Genomic DNA, 12,203 nt, shown 5'->3' with positions numbered 1-12,203 from the left:
GTATTCTGAACTGAGTCAAGAATTTTACAGATTTTTTTTTGATATGGACCATTTTTTAAAAGTCTTTATTGAATTTGTTACAATATTGCTTCTGTTTTATGTTTTGGTTTTTTGGCCCTGAGGCATGTGGGATCTTAGCTCCCCAACCAGGGATCGAACCTGCACCCCCTGCATTGGAAGGTGAAGTCTTAACTTCTGGACCACCAGGGAAGTCCCGAGTCAAGAATTTTAAACCGAGCTCCCTGTGCATCTCAGCCATGGCCCTGGGACCAGCGCATGAAATGTCCCAAGCTAAAGCCTGGGACCTGGGCTGGGGAGGATTGGCCTCCAGATCAGAGCATGGAACAGAGATCAAGAGTCTAGAACCAAACCAGAAAAGACATGAGGCCAGAGTAAGAATTTGGGATGGAGGGACAGCGGCCAAGCATGGAGAGGTACCTGGGGAGCAGCTGCAGGTATTGTATTTCCCCAGCTGTGTCTTATCCCACCAGTGGGGGAGGAATGGACAGCTGGAAAGGATGTTAAGCAGGCCCGCAGGTGAAGTCAGGGTGGCAAGCAGGCCTTAATCTGGACCAAATCTGGGGACGGGTGCCCCAGGCACTTTTATGTTAGGATAACTTTCAGTGTCTTGGACATTGCACATAGCTGTGAGATAAACTAGCTATGATAACGACCTGCTTGCATATGGGCAAGCGAAGGGTACCCTGGAACACAGACAAAGACCAGGCAGCCCTGTGAGTTTCTTAGTTCTCGATCTCCAGCCCCAGATCCGTTCCCACACATCCAGCACCATCCAGTGAACAGATCCATTTGCTTAAATATTAATGTTTCATTTCTTAAGTCAGAAACTCTGAGTCAAGTCTTAATGAATGAAGTTGGATTGTGAATAAGATAAAAATGTGAGTCAAGAAGCCGACACCACTGGCTCCTCTCCTAGCTAAGGGCAGGACTCATCTGTCTCTTTCTTCAGAGGGAGAAGAGTTTAACGGAAGTGTTGGCTGGACCTAGATCAGCAGAGCTGCATGATCTCCCGTGATGCTTGTCATTTCCTTGGCCATTGTGTGCTGTCTGCAAGCTCACGGCGGAACCCAGCTGTGCACAGCGCTGGAGGTCAAGGAGGAGAAAAGATGAAGGGCTGCTGTGGGGACTCAGGTGAACCTGAGATGCAGATGCTCCGCCAGCCGGGAGCATTTGTTGCATTAAAGACACATTCTTGGGCACAAGTGGCCTCATGGTGTGTGGTGCGAGTGACGGACGGGACAAAGTGACTTTGAGGGCCCTGCTCCTCTGCGATTGCAATGGACCTGAAGCAATGAGCATGAAAGCCCTCCCCGCCCATCCTGAGACTGGCCCCCTCAGCCCCTCCCTCCCCTCCTCTCTACCACTAACATATACCAAGTCCTAAGGCTGATTTCAAAAATAATTTCACAAGCCCTGCTCAACTACATCACAGCGGTCACAACCAACACACAGGACTTTGATGAGTGAAGGGAAAGAAGGCAATAAGAATTTCACAAGTTATTATTTGCTACATGAGAGAGAGGTTCTGAAGTGGCGACCAAGGAATCTGTGAGCCTCACGCCCAGGGGACTGAGTGTCCTGGGAGGATGGAGACTCTGGCTCGTAGCCCTCAGACCAGCCTCTTTGGAAAGGAGGCTGCATTAGTAGCCAATTACATTCCACCCTCACTGATACCAATTTCTCACAAAGAGCCAGAGGCTCAAAACTTTGGGGAGGAGCGCCAACCGATAAATAGCTGTTTTTGCAGAATCCCACTTGATTTTATTGTACCCGTGGCACTGTCGACTAGAATGCCAGTGAGGAGCGAGCACTGAGAGCAGATTTAATTAGCAAGGTGAGCCTAGGGCCTGGTGGGATCACTTCTCAGAACACAGAGAACAGCCATGGTCACAGTTTTCCTCTAAGGGAGGAAGAAACCAAAGCCTAGGGAAAATGAAAGGCTGTGGCAGCAATGTCGGCTCAGAAGTTGAAGCCCAATTACAGAATCATCCCCCTTTGTGGTAGCCAGTCTCCAAGGTGGTCCCCAATGACCCCTGCCTCCGGGTAATCACCAGGATGTAGTCCTCTCCCCACTGAATGGGGATGACCTGTGTAGCCAATAGGATATTGTAGAAATGATGGAGTTTGACTTCCAGCGCTAGGTCATAAAAGACATGACAGCTTCTGCCTTGTACTCTCTTGGATCATTTGTTTTTCTGGAAGCCAGCTGCCTTGTCACGAGGACACTCAAGCAGCACCACGGAGAGGTCCGTGTGGCAAGGACCTGAGGCCTCCTGCCAACAGCCAGCATCACCTTGCCAGCCACATGGGCGAGCACCTGAGAGCACATTCTCCAGCCCCAGTCAAGCCTTCAGATGATCACAGCCCCAGCCAGCATTTTGACTGCAACCTCATCAGAGACCCCGAGCCAGAACCACCCAGCTAAGCTGCTACTGAATTCCTGACCCACAGAAACAGTGAGATAGTAAATATTTACTGTTTTATGTCACTAGCTTTTGGTGTAACATATTATGCAGCAATAGATCACTAATATGGCCTTCCAAGTGTACCATCATGTCTGTTTCCACAGGAAACTGATTTTGTCCCTCCCAGGAAGCCTTGTCAGTGTCTCAAATGGATGGTCTCCTCCTTTCTAGAATATCAGTAACTCCTGATATCAAAATCTCCTGCCTGGAAATTCAGAGGCAGAAAGCTGCCTTTCTGCTGCTCCTCTTCTAGACCATCTTCAACCACGGCAGCAAAGTAAACACACACAAAGACACATGCAAAGTAAACACAGATGCACGTGCACACGTACACCTGTGCACACACAGAGCTTTCTTTTAAACCTGAAAAATCACTCAAGTGCTGGGAATATGAGCTTTTTTTCCAGGAAGGACCAGATGCTCTGGGTGTTCTGAGTACAGTGTTCTTACACTGTCACTGAAGGGGCAGACGGGGGGCAGGCAGCAGAGGAGGCTGACTATCAAGAAGGGGTTGATGGTCTTTCTCCTTTGCTAGTCGTCCAAGTCTGAGCTGGGTGAGCACCAGCAGGAGAGGAAGTCACAGCCACCAGTCCATGCGGTCCCACATTCATTTAGATATTTCAGAATTGAATTTTCCCCTTTTATTCTCTTTTTCCCATCCCACTTATCACCCTGGGTGAGGGGGAGGGTCTTTGGTAAGGCAAAAACACAGAGACTTCATGAGCATAGTAGCATGTCCCAATTATGCAAGAGGCAATCAATATATTACAAAAGAAATATTTCCTCGTGTAGATGCTCTACTGGGAAGAATCTGGCAGACGTGAGGCCTCCACTTACGGTATAATTAAGTACCTGCAGCTCCTTCCCCTTCAGGATCGGGGCCAGGAAGAATGCTTAGAGCCTGGAAGGGCTTGCAGCATCCTTCTAGGCTAGAGTGGGCCCTGAAGGCAGAGGCAAAGGGTAGAAAGCATTCAGAGGGGGCAATACAGGAGCGCAGGGAAGAAGAGAAACCGAGAAAAGAAGCAACTCCCAGATGCTCAAACAGAGTACATCTGTATGGGCTGCAAGATGCCAGGTGGGAAATAATGTTTCTCCATCTTCTTAACTGTATGCTCACTTTTTTTTTTTTTTTTTTGCTGCACTGTGCAGCATGCGGGATTTTAGTTCCCCGACCAGGGATTGAACCCATGCCCCCTGTATTGGAAGCAAGCAGTCTTAGCCACTGGATCCCCAGGGAAGTCCCACTATGTGCTCACTTTTGATTTTGGCCAGGGGAGTCTACTCGTCTATCTTTCCACATCGAAAGGTTACCTGAGCGCTGAAATATTCTGATCATGTGGCAAGTAGGGTCATGGAGGTCCTTCTCTAGGGAGAGTCGGGGCTGATCATAACCACAGGGGGATGATGTTCTCCTGACGGGTATCAGCAGTGTGGAGGTCAGAGGCCATGTCTCACTCTCCCCTGCCCTGGATATCCTCCAGGACCAGGTCCTGTCTCTCTGGTCATCTTCAGGTATACGACTTCCCTTGTTGAGCACATCCTTGACTATAATTTCACCCACTAGCTCTGACGAATCCCAAATCTGGGTTCCCAGCCCTGGCCTCTCGCCCATGATCCATCCTTGATTTCAGCTGTGCACAGACTTTCCTTGGGGACTGACCCTCAACGTGTCCAATTTAGAATTCAACTCCACAAAGACGTCTTTTCTCCATGATCGTATTCCTGGCAGTAGTAGCCAGTTGGGAAACTTGGGAGTCAGTCATCTCAACCCTTCTTTCCTCAGGCTCTAAATCCACTCTGCCAGTGGGTCCTGAGCTCTTTCCCTTTCAACCGTATCTTCCTCATGGTCAATGACTTTCCTGTGCTCATTGCCTCCACCTTTTTTCAAACTCTCACTGTGACAGGCTGGGGATGCTCTCTTTTCTTTCTTTTCTCACTTAATCCCCCACCTATTTCAAGGTTTGAAGCAAGTACCCCCATTTCCTGAAGCCTTATCTGACCTCTCAAGACCACATGTGTCTCCTTTCTTGAACTTCTATTCATTTTATTTTAAAAAAAGTTATTGAGGGTCTGCTGAGTACATGGGCTAACTGCTGAGGGCACCACAGCAAGGAAGTCCCTGGCTGCAAGGAGATTACAGTCTAGTAACCATCAAGCCAATTAATTACTCTTTGTTTTCTCTCTTAGTTGTGTTTCCCCAACCAAATTCTTAAATAGCCAGGACTGTGTCTTAAGCATCTTTTGTAAAACCCATAGTGACTGTTAGACTACAGGGCCAGTAACAAGTCCTTACTAAGTACTTGTTGGTTATATGCAAGATGGGTAGCAGAATAAGACTAGAGATACATGTCAACTGCAATCCTTATCTAGAGATACAGAGAAGTATCTTTGGTTAAGGAAAAAAACACATCAAGAAATTAAAGAAACCACACCGTGTTTGAATGGTATTTTACATGTTTAAACAATAATTCAATTTAACTTGACAAATTAACTCAATTTTTTTTTCTTTTTTCTTCTTTTTGGCTACGCTGCGCAGCATGCGTGATCCCACTTCCCTGACCAGGGACTGAACCCGCGCCCCCTGCAGTGGAAGCACAGAGTCCCAACCACTGGACCGCCAGGGGAGTCCCTAATTTTTTAAAATAATTATTGATGAGTCATTCCCCAAATTCCATAGTCACAAAATAATAGTCACATTTTAAGACTAAAGAACTAATATAGAGAAATGATTCATAGCACATTAATAATTTGAAGGTATTATTTGGAATTGCCTAAGAGACTTTACAAGATAGAAATAGAAGCAAATTGAGAAGCATCCAATGCAAATTTTTAGATAAAACCATTCTGTCCTCTTAAGAGTATTGCTAGGATCCAAACACACAAGGCAACCATGCCATCCTCCCAGCAAGGATCTGCTGGAACCAGGGACAGAGTGGGCTCAGGTAATACCAATATGTGCTTTCTAAGTGTCCCCAGGAAAAAGTCTTTTGTGAATCAGAAGTGGAGGAATCTCATTTCTCCAAAATGTAAAACTATTTTTGATATAAGGGAAAATAGGGAGATAGTTCACTCTTCCAAGCTTTAAATGAGTAGTTTTGACTCTTTGTTCAGGGGGCCTAGTATGGATCTCAACTTAGATGTCCAGTTCAAGGAATGTATGTCACTCAAGCCCAGAAGGGAGCTTCACGTGCTGAACAGAAGCTCAAGAATTCACAGTCAAATGTTAGTCCCAGACACATGTTTACTGTCAAACTTAATTTTTCAAAAAATTCCTACTCACCTGCCAGAATATGCTGTCTATTGTGTTTCCAAGAAAACCATCGCGACCTTCTGAAGACACCAGTTTGGGGCCAAGAATTGTCATGAATTCATCAAAATCCACCTGACCATCCCCTGGAAGGAGAAGATATAAATACGAGTTGAAAAGTAGCTGAAATTGACCTACGGTACCCAATGAAATAAACATCTCCATGCTTTTCTCCATGGCATGACCTCAATCAATGAAGAGCTGAAACCATTTCTGAAAATTGGGCTTCATTCTTAAAATACCAAAAGAAATACAAGAAATTGGCAACTGTTAGTACCTCTAATACCACATATTCCTAATCATTTGTCAGTATCTGTGTCTAAATGCCCAACCAACACCTCCCACTTAAATGGCCACAACTTCACACCTGCTGTACCTGGACCCCAAATTGCCCAGCTGTACAGGAGAGAAATCACATCTTCATCCCTATCTCTTCCTTCATCCTTGTCAATCACACATAAATCTAGTCATCAAGTCTTACTGATTTCACTTCTTAAATACCTGTGGCTTCTCTACCTTTTTTGTTAATCCAATTGCTAGTCCATTTCCAAAAAGACTGTGGTGGGAAAATGCTTCCAAGAATGAAAGTTCCTAGTTATAATTACAATGTTACTAGTAAAATGGCTTTTGCCCTCATACTCTCACCTCCACACTCTCTTCCAGACAGTTGAGTTTACTTCCCCAAAGCATATGTGACCGTGCTTTTTCCCCCAAAGCATATCTGACCGTGCTTTATAAACTTCAAAGGCATCTTTGACCAAAAATAAGGAAACCACCTCAGGATGGTATTCAAGTCCCACTATTCCTTTTGACACGCTTTGCTTCCCACCTCTGCACAAAATGCCATGCTCTTTCAGAGCTCCATACCTCTGTACATGCTGTTCCCTCCATCTGGGATGCCCTTCCCCATTCGTCTACCTGGTGATCTCTAACTTGTTCTATACAATGGAGCTTAAATATCATGTTCTCTTTTTGTATTTTTCCTGACCCTTCCTCATCTCACTAGACAGAGTTGGGCACTTTTTTCTGTCCCTTCTACTAATTTAGTGTGCATCTATTTAGAACAGATCACCCTATATCTCAGCCACTAATTTGCACACCTATCTCCCACCTGGATTGTGAGCTCTGCAAGGCCAGGGACCCAGTCTGAAACTTCTTTATATCTGACACCCTGGTAGGCGCTCAATATGCACTTAGAGAATGAATGACGTCTCTTTTTTTTTTTTTTTAATTTTATAGCTACTTTTATTTTTATTTATTTTATTTATTTTTGGCTGTGCTGGGTCTTCGGTTCGTGCGAGGGCCCTCTCCAGTTGCGGCAAGTGGGGGCCACTCTTCATCGCGGTGCGCGGGCCTTTCACTATCGCGGCCCCTCCCGTTGCGGGGCACAGGCTCCAGACGCGCAGGCTCAGTAGTTGTGGCTCACGGGCCCAGCCGCTCCGCGGCATGTGGGATCCTCCCAGACCAGGGCTCGAACCCGTGTCCCCTGCATTAGCAGGCAGACTCTCAACCACTGCGCCACCAGGGAAGCCCGAATGACGTCTCTTGCTTGTTTGTTTTTCCTTCGCTCAGTTCAACATGCATTGGATCTTTCATACTAGAGCTGACACTGACCAAAGGTGAACCTGAGCCAAATTAGACAACATTAGACCTTCAGGGTATTGTCTGAGCCTCAGTGACTCATCAATGTGGCATTCTGCACCCTTAGGACAGCTCAGGAGGGTGTCTCCACCAAGAGCTCACCACATCTTGGCCCCAGGCAGGGAGGACAGTCCAGGTGTCTGCATACATGTTTGCCAAAGTGCAGACACATCAATCCACTCCTGGAGCGCAACTGCCTTCCAAGAGCCTTCATTGGAAACCTATTTCCAAAAGCCAAGCAGACGTCAACATCAAGACGTCAGTAATTCAGAACAGACAGTCTAGGAACAGATCCCAGTGTAGATAAAACTTCCCAGAGGACAGGGGAAGCAAGACAAGTCAGTAGGAAAGGGAAGAGTAAGCCACCAAGTGGGGTGGGGCAGTCAGTGTACTACTGAGAGGAAATTGATGTATCTCTCACCTGTCAGCAAGATGAAAGGATCCAAAATTTCACCTTGGCTGGTCATCATAAGACGGCTAATTCAAGCGACAATGAGTTAGCATCTTGCCTTTCAAATGAGCAAATACTTATAGAAAGAATACTGCTCAGTGCTGGCAGAGATGCAGATGAGAGATGGACTCTCTGACGCATCTCTGGTATATTCATCCAGATGGTGACTAGCAGCATTCAAGATGCTGTAACATTCTGGTTCTTTTGTACCTAACAACTTCACTTTTAAAGAAAAAGACAAAGCAAGGAAATGATCTTAAATGCAGACCAAGATGTTTGCCCAAAGATAAGTCATCCAGCGTTTGTGAAAGTGGAAAGTTGGAAGCTGGAGGAAGATGAGAATGGCCCAGTCTCGCTGGCGTTCCTACTGAGCGAGAACCACGAGGCTCCCAGTCTCGGACAACCACACTTGTTATATACACGCGCTAACCCCCAGCTCACCCCCAGCCACGCCCACTAGTCAAAGCTGGTTCTGGATGGCCAGAAAGTCTCAGGCCGGAGGGTGCATTCTCAAGAGAGAGAGAGCACCACCTTCCGTGAGATGGAAAGTGATTCTTAGGGGACCAACGATAACCTAGATATTATGGTTTGTGGCCCTCCTAACGTCACAGTGTATAAACAGATATACATACAGTATATCTGTGCAATTATAATAAGATGCCATGGGGTTAGGGCAACTAGGGAAACAAGTTTCTTAAAAGGCACCTGAGCGGGGGAGTGACAGGTCAAGAAGGAGGGACAGGACAAGAGGAGGAAGAAGAGGAGGAAGAGGAAGTAGTTCAAGAAACACTGGACTAGATAATGTCCCAGGTACTATGGTTCTCCTTCCAGGGCCCTCTCTCTGGGATGTTGGTCTATTAGCAGTGGGCCTCATCCCAAGTGTCTGTCACCCAGGGCGAGGTCCAACAGTTCATAAAAGTTTAGAAGCTCGAGGGTGTGGATCATTTTTTTTTACAAACACCTCATGAGTAGAGAACGGACTTGAGGACACGGGGAGGGGGAAGGGGAAGCTGGGACGAAGTGAGAGAGTGGCATGGACATATATACACTACCAAATGTAAAACAGATAGCTAGTGGGAAGCAGCCGCATAGCACAGGGGGATCAGCTCGGTGCTTTGTGACCACCTAGAGGGGTGGGATGGGGAGGGTGGGAGGGAGATGCAAGAGGGAGGGCATATGGGGATATATGTATATGTATAGCTGATTCACTTTGTTATACAGCAGAAACTAACACAACATTGTAAAGCAATTATACCCCAATAAAGGTGTAAAAAAAAAAAAAACAGACCTCATGAGACCTTAACAAAAATATGTCCACCAGCTGGGCCACAGCAGCTCCTGCCCATAGTGTAGTAGGCACCACACTCCCCTGGGAGTCCAATGGGATGGGGTTGGGGGCCCACAGGACGTAGCAAAACACCTGCTTCTCAGCATGAGGCTGTCTTTAAACAATCTACCTTCCAGGTAGGAGGAGAGAGACCACCCACCTTTCCAAAAGCTCCCCTGCCACCCCTGGTGATGGGAGAGCAGCGTGTGGAACTGGTGCGTTTCAAGGGTCCACAGGGAACTCTGGTCAGAGTCATCAGGGAGCGCTCACGGATGGTGCCCTTGGCTGAGAACAGCAAACCCAGAGCTGACAAGCGGAAATGATGCTTCAAACTACATCCTGGCCTCAGGGAAGGGAGCAGCTTATTCACTCCTCACATCCTTGGCCAGAGGGGAAGTGCTTGGGTTGGGGGGCAGTGCTCAGGACCCCATGGCAGTGCCAGCTGTAGCACTAGTGCACAGGTGGCTTGGTAGAGCCTTTCTGCTACTTGGAGGACAGGTCTGGCTCACAGGAGGATTTGCTTCTAGCTGTTAAGCAGATGACATTTGAAACTTCAGGTTTGTTATTGGTCAAAATGTGATTCTCCCCCAACCCCCCCCTTTTTTTTTTTTAACTATCATTGAGCCAAGGGAGATTCCTGCAGGCCCATAGTTGGAGAAATAATCAGGGTGGGACCCCCTCACCTATCTCTATCTCTCTTGGGATCTTCTCAGCTCTGGCTCCTGAGTATGTGTGTACATTGCACATTTTCTGTAGCCCTTCAGTACACAAAAACTCCTCCTTTCACATACACAGCTCGACATCAGACCTGCCAGCAGTACAAGGTTCTATTCAGATTTAGACTGAGGAAAAGCTGCCTTCAGCAGATCCTAGTTTGAAGGACAAATAGGACTGGGAACACCCCACAAGCTATCAATGCTGTTCCCAGAAGTCTGGCCCCCATGTCCTCACCCCCTCCCTGCTTCCATTCCAGGAGAACTGAGATGAATACAATCTCAGAGAGCAGTTTCTCCCTAAGTCCCTTGAACAGAAACTAGCCCCAGGCCGAGGCAAGGTCTGAGAAGTCTGATGATGATCTTGACACCTAACATACTGAGCGGTCACCATGCCGTGGCATCATTTAAAGAAATCGCCACACCCTAGTTCATTTAAGGCTGCCAGCGGCCCATTTTACAGATGAGAAAACTGAAGCACAGCGAGGTTCAGTAACTTGCAGAAGCTCACACAGGGGAGCAGAGCTGGGATTCCAAACCCAGCAGTCTGCCTATGCTTTTGCTGTCTCTCAGGAGGCCGGGCGATGTGTGGCTCTGTCGGAACACTATTCCCTCTGACCCCAGCGTTCCCTGGCTGGGGAGCGCTTCGGCTACCTGGCACACAGAGGCACACTGAAACCTAAGTTGCTCTTTTGGGTCTCAGGTCAGCTGCTGGAGGTCTTTCTTAAGCATCTAAAAGAGTGACAATAAGTAACAGGAAATACTGATTTAACATTTGCGATATGCCAGACACTGAACTCAAGCCCTTACGTATATTATTGTTTGATTCTATCCCAACACTATGAATAGGTTCCACCCTTCCACATTTTGCCCTTGAGAAAATTTCGGCAAGAGGAGGTTAAAAGGAACTAGGTCAAGGCCGGGCAGCTAGTAGGCACCAGCAAAGGGATCAGCTTGGAACCCCTGATGCTAATCCCCGCGTTGCAAAGCCTCCCTCTGTGTCAGAGGCCCCAGCATAATTCCTAGCCCAGGTTCATATCTCTCTTCAAAGTCTGAGAGTTTAATATGTTTTCCTATCTGGGCCTTTGGGAAGAAATTTAGTAGGAATTTGGGAGGATGGCCTTTAGGGGCATTAATGCAAATGACTACTGCCTGAAAGCTATTTGTTCCCCAAATTGCCATTCTGCCGGCAGTGAGGGTCTCAGTAATTCTCCTTGGATGGTCAATACTCTGAGGGCCCAGGTCTCTCACATACAACCCTTCAGGCATCCTCTTCCACCAAAAAGAATTGGTCTGACGAATGAGGCCTGTGCAGGCCTAGTAGCATGACACGAGGCTGGCATTCTGGATTCACAGTCCCCTAAAAACAAAGTGGGTATCTTCCCAGACTCCCCAACCTTTCACAGAATGCGGCGGATTCTGAATGCAAAAACTTTATTTGGTTAAATTGTTTTACGAATCTTGAACAGGCAAGTAAGCGCAGAGTGAAAGAATGAAATTCACGCCTACGGGGCCTCGTCCCCCTCCACAAGCTTCCAAATATCATGATCCACTTAGCAAGACACGCGGGAAGCTAACCTGCCCGGGACTGCGTCTGATTGCTTCCCACTGCTGTGTAAGTCAGAGTAATGAACTTGAACGAGGGCAGGAAGCCGAGGGAGGGCCAGGACTGCACAACATTCGTTAAGACCAACCAGCTGAAACTTTCACCAAGAGGTAAAATAACAGTAAAAATCCCTGCAAAATAAAAGGAAGGAAAGGCATATACAGAAAAAATGATGGGCTCAGAAGGGTAATGAGGAGACAGATTAGGAGGAAGAAGAAATGGCTGCCTGAGACTCCGTTCAAATCAACTGACTCAATTCCAAAAGCATGCCTACAAAGGAGCAGAGGAGCGGGCGATGTACGGTGGGGCAAGAAAGAGACGAATAGACACAGGCTTACCTTCCAGGAGGTTGCAGTCCGAAACCTGGGACAGAATCAAGTGGGAGCTGGGACTTACCTAGAAGCACTGAGCTAGGGCAGCACCAAGCTGGGAGCAAAGGCTCCAATTAGGAAATTCTCAATGGCTCGGCAGTGAGCCCTCAAGGGAGGGAAGGTTCTAACGAGCTGAAAGGGGAGATGAGGTGAGCACCCTGAACAACGTGGGGACCCCAGGAAGGATGGAGGGTGGCTGGAGCAGCAACCACCCTCCCTTCACGCTGGATGGAGTGTTCCTATGGGAAGAGAACAGGACGAGATAAGCACTGCTGGTCCTCGATGCAGAGTCAGTGGAAAG

General features: G+C 47.4%; 1 protein-coding gene across 2 annotated transcripts in view; it reads right to left on the bottom strand.

Moving 5' to 3' along the window:
• The window catches only part of CALN1 (calneuron 1), a 430,726-nt gene that overhangs the window by 154,411 nt on the left and 264,112 nt on the right, over window positions 1-12,203 (bottom strand). For both annotated transcript variants that reach the window (XM_059897526.1, XM_059897527.1), the window contains exon 4: window positions 5,767-5,879. In XM_059897526.1, coding sequence (XP_059753509.1) covers window positions 5,767-5,879 — 113 coding nt within the window. The remainder of the gene's footprint in view (window positions 1-5,766; window positions 5,880-12,203) is intronic.

Source organism: Balaenoptera ricei, chromosome 15, assembly GCF_028023285.1.
Source record: "Balaenoptera ricei isolate mBalRic1 chromosome 15, mBalRic1.hap2, whole genome shotgun sequence".
NCBI classification, from domain to species: domain Eukaryota; kingdom Metazoa; phylum Chordata; class Mammalia; order Artiodactyla; family Balaenopteridae; genus Balaenoptera; species Balaenoptera ricei.
The sequence above is the reverse complement of the archived record's forward strand: the minus strand, read 5'-3'. Positions and strand labels throughout refer to the sequence as shown.